The 26,990-nt window shown below is 42.2% G+C and overlaps 1 protein-coding gene across 1 annotated transcript in view; it reads left to right on the forward strand.

The window, feature by feature from the left end:
• The first annotated feature begins 3,466 nt into the window (after nt 1–3,466).
• The window catches only part of midn (midnolin), a 32,064-nt gene continuing 8,540 nt past the window's right edge, over nt 3,467–26,990 (forward strand). The window contains exons 1-7 of the mRNA XM_072244193.1: nt 3,467–3,827; nt 5,341–5,888; nt 6,153–6,240; nt 6,358–6,420; nt 20,842–21,231; nt 23,800–23,917; nt 25,269–25,553. Coding sequence (XP_072100294.1) covers nt 5,677–5,888; nt 6,153–6,240; nt 6,358–6,420; nt 20,842–21,231; nt 23,800–23,917; nt 25,269–25,553 — 1,156 coding nt within the window. The 5' untranslated portion in view covers nt 3,467–3,827; nt 5,341–5,676. The remainder of the gene's footprint in view (nt 3,828–5,340; nt 5,889–6,152; nt 6,241–6,357; nt 6,421–20,841; nt 21,232–23,799; nt 23,918–25,268; nt 25,554–26,990) is intronic.

Here is a 26,990-nt window from a genome sequence, read left to right on the forward strand (position 1 = left end):
ATGCCATTATGAAAGGGGTCCTTGGATCCTAGGTTGGGAACCCCTGCTCCAGACCCACTGAGTTTTTCCAGAAGCTGGTTTATTGCTCCAGTTTTCTGTCATGATTCTTTTTTTATTGTTAGCCAGATCTTGACCTTAAAGAACACCATTATTCTACTATAGATGGACTCTACTCTGTTCCTAAAGCAACTTGTAAAGGGCTGGAGGAACTCTGCGGAGCACCTGTGGAGGGAAATGGACTATTGATGTTTCAGGAATGGGATCCTCACCTGGACTGAAATCAACAGAGGTGTATTAAAAGGTGGAGGGACGAGGGAAGGGCCACAACAGCTCACGGGAGACGGGTGGATCCAGGTGAGGAAAATGAAGACTTGGCAGGTCAGGCAGCATCTACAGAGGGAAATGGACAGTCTACATTGTGAGTGTTGACCCTTCATCGAGACAAGAGAAACACACAACTTGCTGGAGGGGCTCGGTAGGTTAGGCAGCATCTGTGGAGGGGAATAAACAGTTGATGTTTTGGGCAGGGACCCTTCACCAGAACTGAAAAGGAAGGGGGAAGAAGTCAGGAAAAAAAATGTGTGGGTGGGAGAAAGAGTACAAGCATGATAAGTTTGCCATCAAGACCGGATGTCAGTTCTCAGACCAGCTGCCGGAGTCCTGATAAAGGGCCTTGACCTGAAACATCTCTCTCCATTGATGCTGAGTTCCTCCAGCTCCTTTGTGCATTGCTCCAATAAACTCATCTTGGGAACTATTGCGTGTTTGAAAAGGTTTCCTGCTGAATAAGTTGATGGTGAAGAGGAAATAAATGGTCTGACACTGCAGTGTCACAGGCAATCAAAGCGTTCAGAAAACAGAGGCTTGGAACTGCCTGCTAACCTCATTGCCAGCCAAGTACCAGATGTCAGCCATGCTTAAACTGCTGCCAGCCTTGGACTTACAAAAACCAGCGGTCAGCCACACAGCAGCAACCAAGCAGAAGCAAGAGGCTGAGAGGGGAAGTCTGGCTCCCTGGCTTGTCGGCACAGTAACCACAGGATCATCGTCGGGATTAAAAGCAAAGTAGGAGACACAGAATACTGTGCAGGACTGGCAGTGGCAGCTTGGAAGAATTAATAGTATGAAGCTTATGGATGGTTCTTAAACCCAAGTTGGGTGATGGGATGGAGGTGTGTTTCTACCAAAGGAGGTGTAAGGCTCCCCCTCCCTCTGCTAGCCTGCAGGTCACCCTTGGGCAAGGTGTAGCATCTGCTTAGCCCCCCGATCAGGGTCACGTGAAGCCATGGGGCCAGGTCGTAGAGCAGCTGGTACATCTCTCAAATCCTGGTGATGTGACCACTGACGCCAGGCAGACAATTTCTGAGGAGTATTGATAACGGCTGGGGTCATCCGTCTTGTAAAGACGCTGCCCAGAAGAAGGCAATGGCACACCACTTTTGTAGAAAAATTTGCCAAGAGCTATCATGGTCACGGAAAGACCTTAATTATACAACATGGCACGTAATGATGATGATAAACCCAAGAAATTACCTCATTATTCCTTATATTGTGCACAAATTATTTAAAGTTATTGGGTCATGGAACACTATAGCACAGAAAAGGCCCTTCAGCTCATCTAGTCCATGCTGAACTATTAACCTTCCTAGTCCCATTGCCCTGCACCCGGACAATAGACCTTCACACCCCTCCTATCCATGTACCCATCCAACTTTCTTTTTAGGTGTTGAAATAGAAATTGCATCCATCAGTTCTGCTGGCAGTTTGTTCCACATTCTCATCACCTCTGAGTGAAGATTTATTTTGTAATTTACAGTAATTTTAAGTATCATGGAAGACAGCGATAATAATTCTGATTCTGAGAATCTGCAGCAAAGTTGAATGTGAAATACCTACCATATGAAATGAGATAGCACAAGATATTGCTTTTAGCTATTAGGTTTGTGGTTAAGAAAAGCAGATCTTGTTTAAGACCAGAAGACATGGGAGCAGAATCCGGCCCTTTGGCCCATCTCTGCCATTCCATCATGGCTGATTTATTATCAAATGGGTCATTTTGGAGACGCAGAGGAAGTCCCGGACCTGTTCTTCTCTCTCCACAGATGCTTCCTGACCTGCTGACTGTTTCCAGCAGGTTTCCTGTTTTGCATTATCTTACGTGAGAGCTGCCCTTATCGGGATTCCTTCATGAATCAGTCCAACAAGGACATTATTACATTTGTCATCGCCTATTCATTCTGGACAGGAGCGAAACAGCTGGCAGTGAGTCAGTGGCGAGATTGCCAGCTGAGGAACGACAGACCGTGGTGTGCTGGGTACTTAACTGCATGTCTTCACCGACAGAATTTGACTTCCATCGCTCACAATTAGTCACAGAAGCTCCTTACTAATAGCCCATCCCTATGTGCATGTTCTTGGATAAAACAACCCTTTTATTCATCACCAAACCTATGACAGAATTCTAAAACGTGAGCAGTCTTCAGTTGAACATCTCAGCAATATATTCCCCGGACCGCCCTCTTCTGAGTAATAGTGGAGTTATGTTTTTCCTCTATAACGTTAGTACATTTTGTTCATGCTTTTAAATCGGAACAGCCCACAACCAGCGCGGCTACATTACTGAAAGCGCCCTGTGTTCTTATATGCCAGTTTGTTTTTTAGGGATGAACTTTGTATATTGTTTTTATTTTTTTGGGGATGAGTTTAGAAGGTCCGCAGCGGTCGAAGGCAAACTGGGGAATGACTTAACAATGTGAAAAATGTCCCTGAGTAAGCCAACACTGCCAGGAAAAGAAACGCCTATTCTCACTAAATCCTCCCTCCCCAAAGCGCCGACATGAAAATGACAGTAACTGTGAGTCACGCAGAACATTGTGTTATCAAACTCTTGAGGTTTTGCGCTGTTTTGAGATGGTCAACTGAGCGTGCATGCATTATTCCGTTTCCTTGTTTAAATATGCAATACAAATGAGGGTCAATCCAATAACATTTATTCGCGCATTTGCTACACTCTGAAGTTAGGCATTGCTTATTACGGTCGCCAAGTAAGGAGTGTTGACGTAAAATCATTTCCGCATTCAATTTAGCATAGAATACTTGGTATGTTTGAGGAACAGATTGAATACGTTAGTTTTTTTTCAGTAACCGGAATTACAAGACAGAAAATATTTACACAAATACTATAATAATTGGAATCAGTTTTCTTCGGGAAATGTTTAATTTGTGACGTCCTTGGTAAAGGCAAACATGGTACAAGAAGTGCGTTAGTAATGCCCCAGGTGTGATTGATATTCAGCAGAAACTGTTTGTTATGACACCAACTCACCACGCAATCGCTTAACTATGCTCTTTACCGAGAGTGCGAAGCGCCCAGAGCGACAACCAAGCACCAGCCGGCAAAGCGCTAGTTCCCCCCCCCCCCACCCCCGCTCCAATTATACAGGAGCCAAAAGTATCCGATTCTGCTTGGTGGAGTAGGGACCGTAGTCTCTAGAAGACATTTTTAGGTCGGCGGCGGTTCGAACGGTGATTCATTGACAGTCCTTCCTGCTGATGATGTCAGCGGGGTTTTAAGACTCCGCCTTAAACTGATCTCTGTCGAGTAGACCCTGCATTTCAACCTCCCACCACACCCGGTTACCGGCGTCATATATCTACTCCTTAAATACCAACACCAGTCTGGAGTCGAAGGCTTAAAGCAGCAACTTCTGAAAGACAGTCTTCTGCCTGTCTGAGCTTAAAGGATTTTACAATTTGAACCTTAACTGAAGGAACTCACTTTCGAAGTGAAGACATTACTAAGAATAAAGGCGATTTAATTAAAACTGGTAAGCAATTAATTTGACAAGACGAATTGTCTTGTGGAACATTAATTAGGTTAATAGCGAAGGTTTCTACAAGATTACGAGAAATGAGAAAAGTTGTGCAGTACAAGAGTAAATGATTCTAATGCTATTGATACTGCAAGCACATTACACAGATAAGCTTAATATACGTGTGCGTATTATATACACACACGCTCGGTGTGTTAGGAAGAGAGAGAGCTGCTATGTATTATTGCTAAGCTTTAACAAGTAGTCTAATTGAGTGAATTTTATTCAATGACTAATGTTTTGACAGTACCCTATTTTCCGAATGGGCTTCAGTTTAATTATATTGCTACCTTTAACTCGGCGCTCTTTCGCTTGTTGGGATCAATAGACAGATGCTATTTCCAGCGCGAAATTTAAGTAAAATTAAGAGGATTGTTATTTGATTAAATGCTCATATATAGTCAGTCGTGGTTAGGTTATGTGAAGCAGTACTACAATTTATCAGGAGGGAGCGCTGTTGCTCGTGTACGAGAGTTGGAGATCTTTGCTGTGGGAGATATTTCTGTTAGACCATCCCCCACAACCGGGTGTTACAATGATAATGCAAACGAAACCCGGCTTTCTTTATGTGCGAGTTAATAATCACAATACGTCAGTAAATATTAAAACAATTATGTTGCTTTAATACAAACGAATAATTGGAATGTAATCACTGAAGTCTAACTGGGAGCATTCCTTTTTTTTAATAGTTAACTAGAGTTGTGAGATTGTATCTAAATGAAATACTTTCAAACTAAGTCAGCTAAAACATACCGGCTGCATGTGAAGCAAAGCTATTGTTTGTTCGCAAAATATTGCGATCGGTTGCAAGTTTTGGAAGCATTCCTGAAATCGCACAACTAATAATTGAAGGACGAAAATGTTTTGCTTGCATTTGCAAACATTGTCAATCATTTCAAAAAAAAAACTCGTGTTTCCTTTGTCGAAGCCTGCTTACTTTTGAGGATCTGGTGCAGACACGTTTGATTAATTCACTCGCACAAAGCGTTGGCTATTTGATGTTGAGGTTAAATATTTAAATAAAAACCCAAGATTTTCGGCAATCAATTCCGATTTCAGCCTCTCTCACCTGTGAGGGAGGTGGACATGTGAATAGTGCTAGTTCTTTAATGAAATGCTTTTGCAGAGTTCCAAAAAGGATTTAACAAACGTTTGCCCCTCGCAGAACATCGGGTTGACCCTTTGTTTCTCTTGATTCATTGCGTTTTTCAATTCAGGTACACGGCGTGTGGAGGGAGGGGGGGCAGGGCGGGTAGGATTTGGGGAGGAACTCGGCTGTTGTCACGTGGCAGGCGTCGCAGTCTTTTTTGAATGGTTGAAACTGACGAGTGGACGTCCAGCTCTGAGTGAGACGTCACAATGGAGTGGCGGCTGATTGGTTTGTGGCGAGGAACAGGTGGATACTTTTGCGAAGGTTGAGGCGTCGCGGAAGCGCTGATTGGCTGACGCTGTGTTTTCTTTGTTGCAGACGTTCTATGAGGATTATTCTCCGGGGGATCGCGGCAGAACGAGCCAGAGTCAGGCTCGTAGGCAGTCAGCAGGGTTGAGAGAAGCACGGCTTCGAGCTCTGGGCAAACCACTTGTTTTTTTTTGTTAACCCTGTCTGCGAGATCTTTCGAAGACAAAAGAAAACCTCACAAGGAGAAACCCAAATACATATACCGCACACTTTCGCCGGTAACTATTTCAGCAGAGAGCGCCGGGATTTGTTTCCATAATATTTAGGCTCCATAACATTGCATGATTCCTTTAAGTGTCTAAGGGACTTTCTTTTGTGACTCGAAGACCGATCAAAGGTAATCTAATGGACCATACAAGCACCAGGAGCTGCTCCCGAGCCCCAACTTGCGAGGCCCATCAAAACGAGCCTTCAATGCGTGTAGTCATCAATACGACGACCGGAGCCCAGTATGATCTTTCTGTACCAGTAGACGAAACGGTAGAAGGACTCAAACGGAGGTTGTCACAGCGCTTGAAGGTTGCCAAGGAGCGTCTTGTCCTCTTGCACAAAGAAACGTACGTACATCCCTTTGTTCTGAGCGAGGCCACGAAACCCCAATCGGAGTTTCTGTGATGGGTTTCTACCGCAAGCAGTAGCCATTCAGAACTGAGTTTACTTTTCTAACAGTAAGCCATATAAACTTTATGTTCGGGTGTACTATCGAGCTCATTTGTCAAGCTTGTGTGCGATTAACTGTATTGATATGATTGAAGGGTCATTATATGGAGGTGCGTTCCCGGTTCGGGATTATAACCCGTGATTTTTAATGTTTGTTATAGGCGGTTAAATTCGGGAAAGCTGCAGGACCACGGGATTACAGAAGGAAGCAAATTAACCCTTGTACCCACTGTAGAGGCTGGACTCATGGTAAGATCGACGCCTGACCTCGTGCATAGAATATCGATGCATTTTGTGTACGTTAGCACAGATCAGGGGAAAATGAACGCGGCTCTCGTTAATCCTGTTTTTCTCCTTCTCTCAAAGTCTCAAGCTTCACGGCCGGAGCAATCAGTAATGCAAGCTTTGGAAAGCTTAACAGAAACTCAGGTAAAAAAAATATTAAAGCCTTAAGCACCGCGCATGCAACCCAGAGATGGGCGGTACGCGTGGCCCATTCATTGATATTTTGTAGATGTAATTCTGAATGTAATACTTTCCAATTGTTCTTGGTGCTGGTGCTGCATATTTTTTTAAAAAACCCAGATTGCGAAAAGCGACTTTATGCATCAAAGTCCACTTCAAAATTAATAATTATACAGGCATTAGTTAAAATAATGTGGGCTGATTATTATTTTGCGGGCTAGTTTATTATTTTGCACTGTTAAAGTAATGACGCACAATTTGACCTGAATACTTCATATCTAATTTAAATGTGGGATTCGGCATTGCCGACCTTAAGTGTTTTGCAAATCTGGTTTCCAAAGCCTCCGCAGCCCAGACTCTGTCCCTTTGTATTATTCGTACTATGCGTGTTTTATGCAACATTTGGGAGTTCCTTGGCGACAGGCTTGGTGTTTAATCTACACAGAGAATATTGTTCAGAGCCAACTCCTCCCCCTAGTGACGACATTCAGACCTCCTACTGAAGCATGACCCCATACTGAAAAGCCTCTCCTTTTGAACGCGGTTTCCTGAACCGTGCAATTCACCTTTCACCCCCTAAATTCACGGGCTCCGTACATTTTTATCCTAATTACTGCAATTGTTCTCCTTGATCTCCTTTTTGTGAAGTTACAACCGGCCTTGCTAGGAGTGCTTAAATAACTCGCTTAGCCTTGGTTACCATTGTGTGTGACATTGTTTTTCTTCGCTTCTGCTGGCTCTCGGTGGTTAACGAGCCTATAGGTTGCGCGGTGCCTTTCACCAAAGCGTGACGGAGTCTTTAAACTTGATCATATACAGCGGTAGTGGGCATAATGCGCCGCCAACCTTTTTAACTCCTTTTAGGACTTCCTGCTTCGCCCGAGTGCCGCCCAAGCGCTTTCTTTTGAAACCGTGCCTGGTTTAAATGGTCAGAGCTGAGGGGGTGTTTGTGACGGAGGCAAACGACAGACAGAAAGCGTCATAAACATTTCTGACGGCTGTCGTTGACCCTTCTGTTTCGCGGGGGTTGAGGAGGCCCATGGACACTACAGACGGCTACTGAACTGGGAGCAGGTACATAATACAACTTTGGCTGAAGTTGTATTGACCTGCCAGCCAACATTATTTAAAGCAAATGAAATGGCTGTAGACCAGCTTCTGTGTTGGGGGATGGTGGGGGGGGCGGTAACAATTGAGATTTCTTGGCCTCGGTGCAAGTTTCTCAGCTGACAGAAACAGTGCCCTAGGAAGCAGTCCTTCAATAATAAGATACATGGGAGCTTTGGATTGCTGGATAGTTCTGGTTCTGTTGAACAATAGTCTTGTCGTAGGGGCTTCTAGGATGCTTTAGTGCTGGGGTTCACAATCTTTTTAAATGTTACGGACCAATACCATTAAGTAAGGAGTCTGTGGAACCCCTACTTTAGTAGGACGTAGCAATGGATTTGAGAGCTGTCTGTAGATCTGTAAACTGCTAGACTTTGAATCTAATATGTCAAATCAGATCGAGAGTTCCACAGAATTATTAGCACCCTTTAAAGTCTCTTGTAATATTTAGTGTTTAATGAGGGCCAACTGATTAACAATATACAAGATTAAGTAAGTTTATGTTTTAAAAAAAAAACTATTGAATGTTTCCAGTTATCTGTAACCAGATAAATGAATGTAGTCTCTAAAGGGTAGGTCTGGACTGGCTGAAGAGGCTGTGTTAAGCACAAAATCATTCTGAACCTGGCTATATGCATTCGAAAATACAATTTTAAATAGTTCCATTGATCATTCAGTCAATGAATCAGTTCCTCTTGAATGGTCTGGCATTGTAGATAAGCATATTTCCTGGACTTCCTGGGGAGTGTTATTTTTAAACCGGAAATCCTCTTCTCTACACATAATCTGATGGGGGAAAAGGTGCAGAAAATGTCTCTTGTCATCAAACAGTAAAAAAACAACTATGACACATGGTTTTTAAGGTTTCTGGAGTGTGCTTTAAGACACAGGAGCAGAATTAGGCCACTTGGCCCATTGAGTCTGCCATTCCTTGGCTGACTTATTAACCCTCTCAACCCCCTTCTCTTGACTTCTTGCCATAACCTTTGATGCCCTCGCTGATCGAGAATCTTTCAACCTCCGCTTTAAACATGCCCAATGACTTGGCCTCCGTCTGTGGCAATGAATTCCACAGATTCACCACCCTCTGGCTAAAGAAATTCCTGCTCATCTCTGTCATGCCTTTTGTTAGACTTGTATAAGGGCCCCATTATTCCACCTTGCTCACAATGAACATTTCGTAAAATTCCTGCATCTGTAGTAGCTACACCACAACCAGCCCATCTAGATTTGCAGCATGTTCTGTATAATGGATTTGAGTCAAAGGAACATTAAATTCCATTTGAAATTCCTTTATCACAAGCTGACAATGATTCCTCCCCCTCCTCCTCCTCCTTCTCCCTCAGGGAAGAACAGACGCTGTGGAAATTCATAATCCGGAATAGCAGAGGCATTATAGTGACGTAGGCTGTAGCTGCATCACTCTTGATGAAAGAGAAGCACACGCACTGTTGTCAAACATATTAGTCTTATAAGGCAACGAATGCTTTTAAACTGAATAGGACCATGATTGCCAGAAAGTGTTGGTTAATATATTTTTTTTAAAACATTTCCAGACTTGAATACAGGATGACTTTTCTATATCACTGATATAGTTGGTTCCAAGCACTGGAATGGCCAAAGCATTTCCTTGATATGTCTGTCTTATGGCACAGGATGTTATGCTGTGATCTGCAGTGCATCGCTCTTAATGAAAGCATCACACTTGACGGGCTAAATGGCCTAATTCTGCTCCTATATCTTTTGTACATCACCATGATGAAATAAAGAGTCTGACTGTCCTTAATCAAGGTGAAAGAGCCAGTTCAGTTACAAATGGAATTGAATTAGCTGAGTCAAAAAGTTAGGTGATCAGGTATACAGATCTGGTTACATTTCAAAATGTATGACGAGTGGGTTCATGGTTTTAAAGTACTTATTTATATCTGTGCTTCAGTATAAATGGTTTGACGTACAAAAGTACCCAATTACACATAATTATGTTCATCTATTTTTTTTCTTCTTTGCAAGTGCAGAGGGCCAGTTCGTTTAAGCTAGTCCTTGAAATGAGGCATGTGGCTGGGCTGGGGCAGCTGCATTGTGAGCAGATCTTTCTGCATGGCTGAATAGACCCCTTCCTGCTATCAGTGCAGTTGTTTACTTTTTCCACTTACTTCCCTTCCTGTAAAGGCAGTGTTCCCACTTTGACCGGAAGATCCCAAGAGGTGGTTTATTTTGAAAGCTGGTCAAGCAAACCCACTGGCTGCCCTGCCTGCAGCTGCCTGTGCCTCAAAAGTCCAGCGTGCCAAGTAACAGCCCAAAGTGTTAACCTAAGGTTATAGGGGAGAAGTTTATCTTGTACTCTTGTGAAAATGCACAAGCAGAGGAGCAGAACTCTGGTGGTTAGTAAGTCTGATCTGTGCTTCCGATTCAGTGGCCACTTTTTTAAAAAAAATGTGTAAGGCAACACCAGTAACACAAGTGAAATGAGTAATACTTTAAAATCCATTTTATGCACTGTTCATGGAATTACTTTAAGAACATCAACCCTACTGGGGCACAGGCTACTGACAGCAGCTCACCAGAATCCCCTGCCCTGGGTCAGTCTCCTCAAGTCCTCCCCAGATGTAGCCCATCTTCTCCTTCTGCTCCTAGGGATGAGGTCTTTGGAGTTTCTGTTGGCATTTCTGCAGAACTGGTGTTTTTTTTTAGCCCCCTACCTGACACTCTTCCTTTCACAGCTGGACTTAGGACTGTCCATGGCAAAGTTGTTCATGGAATTAGACTAAAGAATGATTTCTTATCCACCCTCTGTGGCCTTTTTTTGAAATTTTTTTTTGTCGTTGGTCTTTTTGTGTACATGATGAAGGCTGTAGCAATGCAGAATGAATGTTTTTCAATTGAAACTTGTAGTTCTTAAAAACTTTTAAATATTTTTATTGAAACAACATTTTCTATTTTAGGACAATTTCATGTAGTGCAGATTGTCGATAAGAGGCCCTTCAGCCCCTCTAGATGGCATCCCTTCTCAATTTTTGATAATTTCTGCTCTGCATCTTGGTCCCACTTTAAACATCCTGAATGTATTTCCTTAAACCACTGTGGTCTGGTACTATTTGTTCAGAATTTGAAAGGCATGACACGGCCCCTTAGCATGGTATTTCCAATCTTTATAAATTGGATATGGTTGACTGCATCTTCCTCTTCAAATATGGCACATTGTGCATTGGATGGAACTAGCCCATCTCCTTCATTTCTACAGCCCTTCTAAGGTTATTTAAAACTCTCAGGCTCAGTTCCAGCATTTGGGCTCCAATCACGAGGTCTCTAACTCCATTTCTTCTTCTATTGTCCCTTCTTTGCTAATCGTTTTCTTTAAAGCCCCCCCCCCCCGTCCTAATGTTTTCTTAAATGGCTCAATATCAAATTTAGCTTCATAATGCTAATGTGAAGTATTTTGAGACACTCTGTTCTATTTAAAGATTTAACATGCACGTAGCAACTCTGGTGTTTATTGGAGACACTATTTTGAACAGGTTAAGATTATTCCCTTTTAAGACAAAAACTTGATTTAAGGCACTATTGAGGATGGGATTAAACAGTTGTGAAATCAAAGGAGCCTTTGTATGCACTAATTCATAGAACTAGACTTGAGAATGATTCCATTTCCACATGCTGTGGCCTTTTCAAAATAGCAGGTTTTTTTTGTCTTCACTCTTTGTGTGTCCATGGTGAGGAGTTATTTTTAGCAGCTAGCGTATGAATGAAAAATGAGTCTGTGCCTTTTTTATTTGTATATATGTGGGCTGCTGTCTCTTCAGTTAATGACGACCAGGGAATAGAACACTCAAACTAAATCATGGCAATTAAAAATAGAGGCTGTGTTTTTTAAATTGCTCACTGAAATGCAGAATTAAAATGCACATAGACACACTCCAAATGAGCTAGACATGCACACACATACATCATGGGTGTCTGTGTGTATGTATATATTCTGAACAGATGATTGTTAGGGAAACTAGCAACAAAATCTGAAGTATTCATTAATAATTCTTTATATGATGCTTGAATACAAACATTATCTTAAATGAACTATTGAAGCCCCTGACCTGGTTTAAATAGTCAAACTGAAACAGCAGGAGCAAGGGCCCGCTGTGCCGGACCCCATTTTCACTTGATCCTCCGATTTAGAGAGTAGGTTTTCAGAAGGGCTACCTTTGTCTTACTGCTAATTAGTATGTATTGTAGAGCAGAGCTAAAATCTGAATGTCCTTTTGTTCTTTGGGTATTGGTGCTCTGCTGCTCATGTAAGCTATGTGCATTTTAATGCATGAGGGATGCTATAAATTTTAATTGAATAATTATCAAGTAAATTTCCCCCCCCCCAAAAAAAATAAAATTCACTAAAAAGAAGATTTTTGCAGAAGCCATTGAAGTGTTGGTATTGTATCCCTACAGCTTTTGTAGCAACTATTTTTTTTTAGATCTCTTAAAGGTATCTATATATGGCTGTGCAAGAGGTGCATGTGAAACCTCTTTTGTTTTTGTGCGGGGGCGAGGTCTACAATGCCTGATGGCTTTACATCTGAGGCGGACGGAGAATCTGCAGTCGTGACGTCTGAAAGTTTGATGCTGCGCTTTTTTTTAATGAGTGAAGTGGGTTCAATCGTGACTGACTAGGTTGCAAGGGACCACCTTCGAGATACAATGAACTCTTGGCTGTGGTTTTTATACAAATGCGGTTGGAAAGAACAAGTGGGCTTGCTGAATGAATTCCAAGAAGGTAGTAGGAAATGAGAGCAGCTACCTGCTTCGTTAGAGTTAAAAGCCTCAGAAACATTGGCATTTTATTTATTTTAGTTTTCTAAGTCTTGCGTAAGTACCAAGATAGGTTTAGTTTTGTATTGTGGCACAGTAAGACCATAAGGGCCATAAATTGGGCCATTCAGCCCATCGAGTTGACTTCACCATTCCATCACGGCTGATTTATTATCCCTCTGCTGCTTTCTTCTCGTGATCTTTGCTACCTTGACTAATTCAGAACCTATCTACCTCTGCTTTAAAGTGTTAGTCTTTATTATGGCACAGTGTTACAATGTGCACGGCATCCAATTTTTGGCTCTCATTCAGCATGCTTTGTGGGGGGGTGGGGGGAGAGAAACTAATATGATTTGTAAATTGATAGTGTACTGAAGGAAGATAGGTTTAAGACTTGAGATGGCCTTGTGTGTTGGGGAGTTGCATACTGATGAATATTGCAGTACTCGGCTGTAAATGGGTTTCTGTGAACTGTAGGGACCTCTATAAATGGATCTGTCAGCACTGAATTTTCTGAGTGTGCAGTTTAGCAAGCTTGTCATTTTGTGACTGCAAGTGTGTCTTTCAGCTTTTTTCAATTTGATCATCTTTTTGAAGCAATTTGCAGTTAAAGTCGATGAAATCTGGACTGCAGTATAGGTTCAACCAACAGAGAAAGTTGGCCAAGGCAGGAAAAAATCTGTTTCAAATGTGTAGTTGCTATTTTGGAATTGACTGTGATAAGTGCACTTTGCTGTTTCCTATATTTAAAAAAAACCTGCTATTCATTCATTCACTATCAGTACTAGAGTAGATGTTACTATGGGTGGAAATAATGTTCCTTACTTGCATATTATAGTGTGGAGCCGGGCAAAGGATTTACGGTAGCGATCCATTATTTAAACAAAAATTCTTCTGTTAGATTTTTTTTCTAAACTTCCAGATATGTGCTTAAATCAGGAAAAGAAGCTTTAGTTCAGGCCTGCTACCAATTTTTTAAAAATTGATTGTAGTCCTTACTGACTTGTTAGATGATTACTGCAATTGCATATGGTGGATATGTGTGTGTGAGACTGCAAAGCTTCTTTAAAAAGGAAAGGCCCAGGAGGGTCAGAGTCTACATCTTAAGCTTCAAAGAGACTACAGTTAGTCCTTGGCAGCTGGTAGGTTGAAAAAGGCAAGATGGCTTTTCAGAGATGCAGGGGGGAGGTTGGGCTCTGTTTCTTATCAGCTTGCATTATGCGAGTCTGGGATTTGTATAGTTCTGGTACATAATCAATACATCCCAGGGGGCTTAAGTTTAGCAGCAAGCTTAGAATTCTAAGTGGGCTTTTTACCCTTACTAGGAGTCAAGGGGTGGGGTATTGAGCGGATAAGGGGGATGGGGCAGGGGAAAGGGTTGCAATTCCATTGAGCAGATGGTATTAGATTTATGATCTGCTTGTAGAGCCGGTTTGAGTGAGATGTAGGCCATTGAGTTTCGTCAAAGTCGGGTCACTTGGGTTCTGCAAACCTTCACAAACCTAGAAATAAAAATTGTATAATCTGACTAACGACGCACACATCAGTCAGTGCTTACTTTAGTAGTGAGGGGTTCAGTTTTACTGTGGTCCTGAAATAGTTGGAAAGCTGAGCTCTAATCCCAAGAGTAATATTCTACATTGATTTTTAAAATGCCTACAAATCTCCCAGGCTATTTCTAGATGGTATACATCTCCCAAAACCCTTTAAAGCAAGGAAATGAAGGGTATCCCTGTATCTGTCCTGAAAGGAATGAGTACATTTCATATCCCAGCACCATAGCAAGATCACATTAGTGGTGCTTTAGCCTGCTCCCAAAGCATTTTTCATTTCTGGTTCTAGCAATCAGTGTAACACCTGTCAGTTTGGTTAATGTGATTTCTTTTCTCTCTGTCTCTCTCTCTCTCTCTGATAAACTCGGCACAGTTGTGTCATTGCACAGGGTCGTCAGTAGGTGGTGAGCCAGTTTAAAAATGTTGAAATTTCAACATTTTCTGATGACCTTTGGTCCTGTTATCATGCTTCCATTTGCTTTGTCTCTTTTGCTCATTAGGTGTCTGAAATTTGATCATATAATCTGTCGTGATGTGAGGCTAGCTTTTTGTAGGGGTTAATGATTTTGTAGGAGAGTGATGTGTGTTTTCCATATATTTAGGTTGAAGGCACTCTTTAAAATGTTCTCACCCCACCTCCTTGAGACGTCACTGCATAAACTTTTTCTTTGATCTTTTGGGTGGAGGAGGAGTTAAATTGTGTGGGATTGGGGGAGGGGGAAAGATGAACTTCAAAATCTTAATATGAATAAACAAAAAACACGTTGTTTCGTACCTTCTGGTCTTTTAACTCTGCTCTGTGAAGATTTAAACCCAGTCCCACCTCCTCTAAATCCTAAGCCTTTTTGGACATTTAGCCATCCATTCTTTCAGTTCTCGGGGATAGTGATATTTGAAATGATCTTCCCTATTCTGCTGAACCCACATACAAGCAGATCTCTCCTATTATGAGGTGTTCACCAAAACCATTAAAATCCTAGCTTTCACTTTCATGTAGCTGTTTTGAAGTTCAAGACAGACTAGCACAGATGTTAAGTAGGATTTTGGATTCAATTTCACTGGCATCCTGTTGTGAGTTAATAAGAGTTCCTATTTTTTAACATTTTATTTTCTTTGAAGGCCTTTAGATCCTCTTGTATTACTCCACACCTGGCCTTTTAACAACTTCAGACACACCTGAACTTCATTGGTGGATTTCAGAGTTAGAAACAAGAGGATCAGTTTCCCTGTCTGGCCTCTTAGTATTCAGTACATCAACAGTGATTTTTGTCTTGTCTCGTCTTATTCTCGTCTTTAAATATCCAAAATTGGTCATTGTCTTGAAAATAGTAAGTAAGGGTAGCAATTTCCAAAATTTCACCACCTCTATGGGTTAAAGGCTTCTTTCTCATGGTAGTCCTGAATGCCGAGTCCTTATTTGGTGACTTTGATTCCTGATTTCACACACTCTGACCTTGAGGACCGTCCTGAATTTGTCTTATTGCTCCCCATAAGAATTCTGTATGGTTCAATGAAGTTGCCTCTCTTTCTCATAAATCCTAGTAAATATAGACAGATTTTGCATAACCTTTCCTTGGGTGCGTATTCCCCATTCCGAGTCATTCAGTATATCCAGACAGTCTCACCAGGGATCCACGTAATTGTAAAGCCATTCATGAATTTAATACCACAGTTAAGTGCCAAAGTTGCATGCAGATTTGAATATTTTTATTTTTTGCATATCTTTGAAAAATCCCTTTTATAAAAATGTGATTTTTTTAAAAAATTATATGAATATGTGCTTATTAGACAGTCTGGATATTTTAAAAATATCACCCAGTTGTCAACAGTTGTATAATTTAATACGAAGCCAAATGTTCAGCTCTATTTCAGTGGAACTGTTTAAAACAACAGTTATTTATTGGCCACAAACTAATTGTATTTTGAACTATTTTTCTGATGCTGGAAAACCAAAGGCCAAAAAGAACAATTTAAAACAAAACCTAATTAATTGAGTTCAAGACTCAATTAGTTTGGGGGTCAACAAACTAAATTTTGATTTACTTGTCAAACGTTGGATAGAACTTGCATTTCTCTTTTTGGAAGTTCATTGTGAACTCTGGCTTTGAGATGTAGGCGCATATTTTGATGGATTCACTACAAAGGACCCGGGAGTACAAAAATATCTAACCCCAGGGTCAAGTTCCTATTGTTTAGAGTGTTGGGAGAAGAGAAATTACTCTTTTTACTGGAACTGCATAACCTTGAAACATGGGTGTAATTACTTTCTGATCCATTGCTTGCAATGCATGAAGATAGGATTTTGTTTGCTTAGAGATGGCTAGGGATATTTCTCTTTTCCCCCATTGGTAAAAGTTACTGCAGTATGTTTTAGTGATGTGGAACTGTGAGTATCAAAGTAGAATTGTCGGAGAAAGTCCATTGGAGTGGCTGTGAGCCCCGTGTTAAGTCCTGTATTAATTTGATTATAACTTTACAATCTAATGGATATGAGGAATAAAATAGGAAAAACAAAATCTAGCAAAACCAGATGGAATGCCAAGATTAGAGCAGTAAGGTTTATTAGACTGTTCAGAGCCTGCCTTCTAAAACAGACATTAAATCTAAAATATAAACATGAGATTCTGCGGACGCTGGAAATCCAGAGCAACACACAAAGTGCAGTGCCTCTGCCGGCTTCTCCCACCTCCCACCTCCCCCCACTCCCTTGGTCTGAAATGTTGACTGTTTGCTTCTGCTGCCTGACTTGCTGAGTTCCTCCAGCGTTTTGTGTGTGTGTTGCTTTTAAATCTAAGATATCCTTTCATACAGCTTCATCCCTTCCAATAAACTTGGTATTTTCAGAATGAATGCAGGCTTTCAATTGGCACAGGCTCCATGCACAAAGGATGCTAGGAATGCAGTTTGAAATTTTGCTTCCCCCTCTGAAGATTGGGTGTGTCTGCATTGGGTCTCATCTCTGTGGATGACTGACAAACATTGAAAGTTTACTCTGTCCAAGCAGATTATATTTCTCTTACTTTTTTGCCCATCTGTTTCCCCTAACAATCGGGTGACTGGTCTCAGAAGGTGGCGATGAGTGGCCATCAGACAGTGAAATTCCTTAGATTATCTGCCAGCTCCATAGACATTGTAATGACACTGGAGTTCAGCTGTTGGATGTGGTGCAGTTTATAGAAGGTTTGGTGTTGTGGAGGGTGAGGTACAGTCACATTGAGGAAGCTTTGTATGCACAGAAATGGGGCAGCACGGTGGTGTAGTGGTTAGCACAAAGCTGCTGCCTGTAAAGGAATTTGTACGTTCTCCCTGTGGCTGTGTGGGTTTTCTCCAGGTGCTCTGGTTTCCTACCAGTTGATAGGTTAATTGGTCATTGTAAGTTGTCCCGTGATTAGGCTCAGGTTAAAATGGGGGTTGGGGGGGGGTGTTGCTGGGCAGCACAGCTCGAAGGCCCTGTCTCACACTGTATCTCAATAAATGAGAAAAGCCATTTGACATTATGTCTTAAGACTGGATCTTTATAAAGCTTCTTGGGTGCACAAACTGAACCAAAACTTAGACTACTCAACCTCTTTTTCTGCTCTTTCTCCCCATTTCCACCTCCCTCCCCCCCCCCCCCCCCCCACCGGTCCACACTATGCATCTCTTGACTACTCATGATTATAATTCCAAGTCAGAAATGTAAATGTACTCGGGACCCTCTTGACCATGTCTGCATGCTTTTATGTACTGAGTTGCTTTTACACGATTGGCTGATCAGGTGTACCTAATCAAGTGCCCAATGTGTCGATGCCAATCTGCTGTAAATGAGCGGCGATGTGACTGGATATGAAAGCTGAACATGCACGTCATCCGAATTGCTGTCGATTCAGCACTAAGCTGTTGCAAGCTGACTGCAGCCAGGCATTAGGTGATTTAAGTAGACATGCAGTGCAGATGTATAAAAGAGCTATGCATGCCTTTTGAGTCCCTGGAGTATGGGGTTATAGGCTATAGGCTAGGCGGCAGCACGCAAGCGATTTATTATTATTTTTTCTTTTTTTCCTTTTTTTGACATGAAAGTATACAGAATTAATTGCAGTCATGAATATTAGACTGGGCTGAAGATGAAAGCCTTGGATGCAAATTTTTGTGTCTGTTTCCCTGGAGCAGAAAACTAAATGAAGATTAGAAGGCACCCTTTGTTACCAGGCTGATGTTTGTAGAGATTTGGTCTCAGCAGTTCTGATTTTCTCAAAATGCATTACTCAGCTAATTGCTATTTTTTTAAATATATATAACTTGTGCTGTTGGACTTTGGGGTTAACTGCTCTGTCTGGCTGGAGTGTGAGAGGAGGGAAGCACCAACTCTTGGTTGTTCACTGATCCTTAAAAGAAAGCTGCTCTGACAGAGAGGGCATAAGGAAAGGAAGTGGGTCATATGGCAGTTTGAGAGGGCTTTGCTATTGAGTTGAGATCCTGGCTGATCTGATTGTGCTCTCTGCTCCATTTTCATGCCCTGGCCCCTGTGACCCTTGACCCCCCCCCCCCACCATAGATAAAAGATCATTCTGTCTTGGCCTTGAATAATCGATGACTGTGCATTCGCCATTTCTCTGGGGAGAGGATTGTGATTGGTGGCCATTTAAGTAATTCTACCTTGTGTGTTCTTAAAAGCAAACTCAAAACTATTTATTTAGAAATACAACATGGAACAGGCCCAATGAGCAACGTCGCCCAGCAACCCACCTATTTAACCCTAGTCTAATCGCAGGACAATTCACAGTGACCATTTAACCTAACCGTTACGTCTTTGCACTGTGGGAGGAAATTGAGGTACCCAGAGGAAACGAGCAGTGAGAACGTACAAACTCCTTACAGGTGGTGCCAGAATCGAACTCTGGACTCCAGTGCCCTGTGCCGCTGTAGTGTTGCGCTAACTGCTTCGCCGCAGTGATGCCCAGTGTTCCCTGATGCTAGATCTCCCCCGGGGGGTGGGGGGACTCCTCAAATAACATCCAGACACAGTGGGAGGGGTGCAGAGCTCAGGTGTAATGCCTCTGTTCTATGCTCCAAAATCAAGTGGCTGCCTTCAAAACAGAAAACTAATTTTAACGCCTCCAATTAGAAACTGTTGTTATTCATTTGATCACTGCAAGTAGCCCTTGTGTCAGCTGTAGACAAATCTGCATTCAGCAGTTGGAAAACTTTTCTGCCATGTGGATAGATTCTTACGTTGGTATGAAGAACTGGGAAGAAAAGCTCCCTGAATATTAAATGTGTAGAATCTGGAGTTTTGCATGATCTGCATCAGAAATTGGAAGTGGCAAAGAAGGCATGTACAAATTTAAAGGTTAACCTGTAGTTTTTGACAGTTACCAAAATCAGATTGCAAAATAATTACTTTATTGCAATGAACCTTGAGCTCTATTGATTGCTTCCCAGCGAAGTGAAAGATTGCCACTCTAAAGTAGCCTTTACACTCCTTTGTAAATGTGGCAGTTGAATTCTTGTCCTGGTGACCCATCACTGATAGTATACTAGTACATTGTGGTGTAGCTGTCTTTTTTTTTTTGAGTGAATTTCCACATTTTTATTTTTCTACAATCTCCTCAGAGAATTTAGAAGACTACTTTTGTGTTTTTTGCTTAAAGTACCAGCTCTACTTAGACTGGGTGGCTACTTTATCAGATATCTCTTGTACTTAGTTAAGTAGCCACTGAGTGTATGTTCATGGTCTTTACCTACTGAGGCCCATCCACTTCAAGGTTTGACTTGTGTCAAAGAGATGCTCTTTTGCACACCACTGTTGTAACATGTGGCTATTTGAGTTAATATCACTTTCTGTCAGCTTGAACAAGTCTGGCCATTCTCCTCTGACCTCTCTCATTAACAAGGCTTTTTTTAAAAAAAAAAATAATTCTACACCATTCTCTGTAAACTCTAGAGGCTGTTGTGTGTGAAATCCTAGATCAGCAGTTTGAGAGACTTGAACCAACCCTGTCTGTCACCAATAATTGTTGCAAGGTCAAAGTCAGTTAGCTCACATTTCTTCCCCATTCTGATTGGTCTAAACAACACCAGGACCTCTTGACCACGTCTGCATACTTTTCTGCATTGAGCTGATGCCACATGATTGGCTGATTTAAATATTTGCATTAATGAGCATGTGTAAAGTGACCGCTGAGTAAATAATTAGTTTAAACACATAATTTCACAAGCTTGTTCAAATCTGGCCTCCCAATAAGTTATCTGCAAACTTGACTAAAAGTCTACCTTTCCAAAGCAGTTTAATTTCCTCCCCAATAGGGTTAATCTGAGAGAATCAGAGCTTGAATGAAATAATGAATTTTGCATGAGTTAGTGCAAGAAATTGAAGGTTCTGTTCAACTTGTTCCATTTCGTTTCAGGGAATTCACTTTACAACAAATGAATACTTCTGGAATATCATGGCCTTTTAATTAATGGAGTACTAAATTGGGGGTCAGTCTCCTTTCCCTTGCTTTAAGCATATCATCCCTACTGGGGCGTAGACCACTGACAGCACCTCTATCCTGGACCAGTCTTTCAAGTTGTCCCCAGGTGTAACCCATCTTGTGTCTTCTCAGCGAAGGTCCTTCCTCTCCCAGGAGTGAGGCCGTAAGAGCTTCAATTGGCATTTCTGTCGTGCTGTGTTTTTTTTTATGTAGGAAGAGGTTGGCAGCTTCATGTGCATCCTCCTCCTTTCACATCTGGGGGCTTGGGACCATCCATGGTCTCCTTTGATGTGCAGTACGTTTTGTAATGACTGGAATGTTCGTCGCAGTCACTGAGTGGTAAATGTATTGGCCAGGGTGCTTGGGGAAGTTCTGCTGTTCTTGAAGGACTTTGTTTCACAAGGTTAGAAGAAAGCAGATGCTGCTTGTTTAAGCTGCTTCAAAAGTTCTAAGTCCTTCTGGTTTTTCCATTCCAGGTCAATGACTTTCTGTCTGGACGGTCACCTTTGACACTTGCCCTGCGGGTTGGAGATCACATGATGTTTGTTCAGCTCCAGTTGGCGGCTCAGCAGGCTGGCAGCCAGCTCCAGCACCGGCACGTGATAGCCAGCCGGGAGAGCAGCGGAGGGGCGGCCGCCCCCAGCTTTGCCAGTACTCAAGGACTTCATCGGCAAGCGGTGGGAGCCTCGGGCTGTAACCACATAGCAGCCTGCCAGCAAGCAATGGCTGCCAGCCCTGCCCCTGCGGCAGCGACCACCTGCTTCAGCACAGCTCGCCCACCCTCGGTCACCGCCGGGTCGTTTAGGTCACACGGGGCCAGCGCGTCAACCGCCAGCCATAACATTGCTGCTTCGTCTTGTACTGAGGTAGGGTGAACCAAACTTGTGTTGATGCTAAAACTGTCTGAAATGGTCTTGCATTGTCTACAGCCAGGCGAATCGTAAACTTGGCTATCCTTTTGTTTTAGAATATTTGTGCATGATCCAAAATCATGACTAGACCATAGAATATAGGACCAGATTTAGGTCATTAAGCCAACTGAGTCCGCTTTGTCATTCAATTGTGGCTGTTTTTTTTTTTAAACCCTTTTTCCTGTCTTCTCTTTGTAACTCTTAATCCCCTCACCAGTCAAAAACCTGTAAACCTCTACCTTAAGTATGCCCAATGACTTGACCTTCCTAGCCCCCTGTGGCAAATTCCAAAGATTCACCGCCTTCTGGCTGGAGAAATGTCGCCTCTTAGTTCTGAAGGGACATCCCTTAGTTCTGAGGCTTTGCCCTAAGAGCCTAGCCCCTCCTGCTGATGGAAGCATCTTCTCCACGGCTGGGCCTTTCTGTATTTGAATATTCAGTCTCCTCACTGAGACTGGTCATTTACCTTCAGGTAAAAGGAATCAACGTGCTCAGATTGGATGGTTGCATGGTATCGTAGCAGCTAGACTAATGCTTTCGAGTGCTGCTGATCAGGGTTCAATTCCAGGGGCTGCCTGTAAGGAGTTGGTACGTTCTTCCAGTGACTGTGTGGGTTTCCTCTGGGTGCTCTGATTTCCTCCCACAGTCCAAAAAAACATGCAGGTTAGGGTAGCAGGTTGTGGGCACACTCTAGGTGCCAGAATAGAATCATGGCAACACTTGCTGGCTGCCCAGCACAATCCTCGGACTGCGTTGGTCATTGAAACATACAGTGAAATGTATCATTTGTATCAATGTACAAGCGACAAATAAAGCTAACCTTTTTGAAAACTATGGAAGAGAGGAATTTCTCACTTGCCAGTCCTCCATTCCAGCTAGTGGAGTCAAAAGGTCATACAGCAACCACTGCCCTGTGGTAGCAGAGGCCCTAATTCAATCTGACTTTGCAGGACCAAGGGATATCTTTGGAAACACAACCTCCAGTGTGTATTAACGCTTTTTTGGCACGCTGTTGGAGGTTGGGGGGGGGGGGAGGGGCTGGAAGAATTGGGGACACTTGATAAAAGGGGACTTTTATCAAGTTCAAAATAAATTTATTGTCAAAGTATGTAATTGTCACCCTGAGATTTTTTTTGCAGGCACTCACAGTAGAACAAAGAAATGCAACAGATTGAAAGAAAAACTATACACAAAAACCACTGTGCAAATACAAAAAAAAAGTAAATACTGTCGTACTAAGAACATGAATTTTAGGGTCCTTGAAAGTAAGAGGACTTGGTAATCTATCAGAAAACCAGAAGGGAAATCCAGCAACATTTTAAATTTATAAAACATAATCTGCCCACTCCCATCTCTCCTTTTTAAATGCATTAGCATTTTTTAACATTCTGCATAGTGGCTGATATTAACATTGGACCTGTTCCGTTGATAAATATTATAGTTTACTTTTTTAATGGACTAATCTTGAAAGGAAATGCAAGGAACAATTCTGACTTTATTTGAGATTATAAAAGTAATAGAAAACTGTTTTATTGATGTCTTTTGCTGATAGCCATGTTCTTGGCTGTGGTATCTGTTGGGAATTGTCAGCTGCCTATTTGCTGTGCCTGCCAAAAGCCTTAACCAAGTTGAAATTAAGGTAATTTATTATAGAGCTTAGCTGTCCCTGATTAGCTATAATGGCCAGCTCAGATGGGTCTATGAGAGAAAGGAATTGCTTTAACTGGTGATATATAGTTTGCATTAGTGTAGGCTTGCCCTGTTAATCGGTCTAATTAACCATTGAATACATGGGACAGTCCAAAGCTGCTGAGAGGCAAAGACGCCAGATTAGGTGCAGTAGTACAAATGCCCGCATTGTCGCCAGGCGAGGAAGTGCTCTCTTAGGCAGGAAGGGCCACGTACCATCAGTCATCTTATCTGTGAGTCTTGTGTTCTCCCGGCTTCCTGCCTTGCATTCCATTAAGAGGCTGAATCTCTGGCGGTGAAAACCATTTATATATTTTTAAAAAATCAGATGGGAGGGGAGTCAAGAGACTGGTATCTGTACATGAAAACTGGTTCAGACTGATTTTTCTCCGTAATAGGCATGATACATCAATGCTGGTTCATTTTTTCTTCCAGCACATTTCGTAAATGCAGGTGTTTATAGCAATTTTATAGTGTTGTACTAGATGGTTACAAGACAATAAAGCAGGGATTTCCAAGCTTTTTTTAAAGCCATAGAATCGAAACTTGCAGTGAACCAACACAGTATGAGATGTACCGGGGTCACTACCCTTCTGGTGCCAACATAACATGCCCATGACTCACTTAACCCTATCTTGTGCGTCGTTGGAAGCTGGAGCACCCGGAAGAAGCCCATGTGATCACGGATAGTGTATAAACTCCTTACAGGCATTGACGGGAATTGAACCTTGGTCAATGAGTTCATTGTGGCCAACTGTTTCTCACGATCACACTGCTATATGCTTTTATTTTTGATATTTGGGTGGTGCTGACATTGAACGATTTCTTTCCCAGGGTGACTGCAGTACAAGAAACACTAGTCCAACTGCTTCAGGCAAGTCTCGGAAACCAGGTGCCATTATCGAGAGCTTTGTTAACCATGCCCCTGGAGTTTTCTCCGGAACCTTCTCAGGTAATTCAAAGCCTTCGGCTTTTGTTCAAACCCTTTCCAGCTGTGAAAGTGTATTAAAGTTGTCAAAACGGGTGGAGGATGTTTGGGAGTAGATACTGTTTGAAGAAAGTCAGATTTTCAGCTCTTTTAAGCAGTTATGACTTTAGGCACAAGAGATTCTGCAGATGCTAGAAACCCAGAGCAACAGAGAGAGAGAGAGAGAGAAAGATAGAGAGACACAGAGACAGACAGACGCGCGCGCACACTCACTCACGCAATGCTGGAGGCAGCATCTATGAAGGGGAACAAACAGTTGATATTTTGGGCTGAGATCCTTCATCAGGACTGTGACATTAGCCATCCCTGTTAGTATTGCTTTTTATGAAATTTTCTTCCTTCATATAGTCCTTCCACACGGAAAGAGCCCATAAGGCCCAATCCATCGATGTTGCTTTCCTCACTGAGCTGGTCCTATCTGCCTGCACTTGGCCTGCAGCTCTGCAACCCTCTTATCCATGTACCTACCTAAATGACTTTTACATTTTGCTGATTTATAGATTTTCCTGAATTCTGTTGTGTTTTATTTTCATGTAAATGCCACCAAGAAAATGAATCTCAGGGTACTATACGGTGATGTATACTGTACATACTTTGAAAATAAATTTACTTTCAAGTAATGTGCCTGACCCAACCACTTGCTGGTGGCTCCTTCCAAGCATGCTGCCCCTGATGTCCATTTTGAACTGGGAATTTACTTTTCAGCCATTAAAGCAGGGACTGATTCCGAGCCTGGGGTCTGCAGCCCCCTTGGTTAGTGCTAGTGGTCCATGGCATTTTATATAAAAAAAAGGGTTAGGAGCCCCTGTAGTAAAATGGATTGTGTAGTTTTCCATTCCCCACATGGAATCCTCTCCAAATCCTACATTGTCCTTGATGGCTAAAAGAATTTAGTTTTTTGCTCCCAGCAGTTTTTGGGTTATGGCAATATTATGGTGGGCATCACAAGCTAGTTTATTATCTCTGACTCTGACTCGTCATAAATTTTTGTGTTTTGTGGCAGCAGTACGGTGCAATACATATTTTTCTTATTATTATTTAGAATTTTTTTTAAATAGAAAAAGGGGGGGGAAATAGTGAGGTAGTGTTCATGGGTTCATTGTCCATTTAGAAATTTGGTGGTGGAGAGGAAGAAGCTGTTTCTAACATGAGTGTGTGTTTTCGTGCTCCTGTACCTCCAGTCTGAGGGTAGTAATGAGAAGAGGGCAAGTTTTTTGAGTCATTGCCTCCATAAAGTGTTCTTGATGGTTAAGTCTTCCTGTTTGTGGTATTTACCATTAATTTACTTTTTGCTTTTTCTTCTTTCCCAAATTAGGCACTTTGCACCCAAACTGCCAAGACAGCACTGGAAGACCTCGCCGCGACATCACCACCATCTTGCAGATCCTCAACGACCTGCTGAGCGCGACCCGCCACTACCAGGGGATGCCACACTCCCTGGCACAGCTGCGTTGTCAGACACAGTGCGCGCCCAGCCCGCCGTCCCCTTCGCCACCTTCCCCAGGCTGCTCAAACAAAACTACCTCCGAAGACACAGCCCAGCAACCACTGCATTCCCTCGTCCAGTGCCAGAGCCAGATCAGGATGTGCAAGTCTAATGGTGAGTCATCTGCAGCACAGATTACTGGACCATCAAGGGGCTTCCTCAAAACCAATGATCCTGTGAATCAATTCGCGCGTGTTGCCTTGTGTCCGTTCATTTGCTTGGAGAGAAGCTGTGAAATGACTGTTTGATCACTTCATAACTTCGCTCCAAACTATGACCTTAATATCTCAACACACCAGGTATATATGTTTGTGTGGTGTAGTCATTTTACAGTGGAGAACAGGTAGGCCACGTTTGCATCTAGCACATTATTGGATTCTGATCATGGATCTTTCAAAAGTCTGGAGCGAGGCCCAAAACTTGTTGCTTTTATTAAAGTTCGAAGTAAATTTATTATCAAAGTACACATGTCATTGTATACAACCCTGAAATTCATTTTCTTGTGGACATAATAAATCTATAGAATCAATGAAAGATCGCCCAACCAAGGTGTTCAACCAGAGTGCAGAAGATGACAAACTGCAAATATAAAAGGAAAGAAATAATGAATATTGAGGAGCCTGATAGTTGAGGGGTAGTAACTGTTCCTGAACCTGGTGGTTCATCTGTTAATAGAACAAAGAATACTGAAAACAGACAGTAGCAGAAACAGAGGCTAGGAGGAGAAGGAAGAGAGAAGCAAAAAAAAGTTGCACCACTAAGTAGCTTTTTATACCCATAGATAAGAAACATTCCATTCAAATTTGCAGACAAGTCTCAGCCATTCAGATGTCCCCATTCAAAGAATGCACCACCAGAAAAGCTTCCAGAGCTTTCCAGGGTCATACAGACATAATCACGAGGGGATACACTGAACAACTGCATATTCAGTACATACTGTGGCCACTAGGAAACATAATAAGCAGTTATATGCATATAAGTAGTTATTAAAAAAATACTAATAGGTAAATTGTTGAGATGCAAAGGAAATGACAATTAAACAATGCAATCCAAAAGCATTAAGTAGTCTTTCAATACTCATTACTTTCCGTGCCCTGTTCTTTAATGCTGAGTTGTTTTATTTTGATGCGTTTTACTTGTGTATCTGTGTAACCGTTATTAAGTGAGCTGGTCTTGGTGGTGAGCGTTTTCCCCAAGTTTGTGTATGATTTGGAGATTAGCTTTATTTGTCACGTGTACCTCAATGTACAGTGAAATGTGTCATTTGCATCAAGGACAAGAGAGAATGTGCTGGGGGTGGGGGGGGGGGGGTGGGGTTGCAGTCTGCAAGTGCCACCGTGATTCCAGTGCTAACAAAGTGTGACCAGAACTTCCTAGCATTAACCCTAACCATATTTCTTTGGAGTATGAGAAGAAACCAGAGCTCCTGGATGAAATCCATGGGGAGAACGTACAAACTCCTCAGACAGCGGTGGGAATTGAGCCTTGATCACTGGTGCTGTAAAGCACTGTGCAGCCTAATGGTAGAAGGTAGAGCCAACTTTGAGTAGC

This window comes from Mobula birostris, chromosome 26, assembly GCF_030028105.1.
Source record: "Mobula birostris isolate sMobBir1 chromosome 26, sMobBir1.hap1, whole genome shotgun sequence".
Classification (NCBI taxonomy): domain Eukaryota; kingdom Metazoa; phylum Chordata; class Chondrichthyes; order Myliobatiformes; family Myliobatidae; genus Mobula; species Mobula birostris.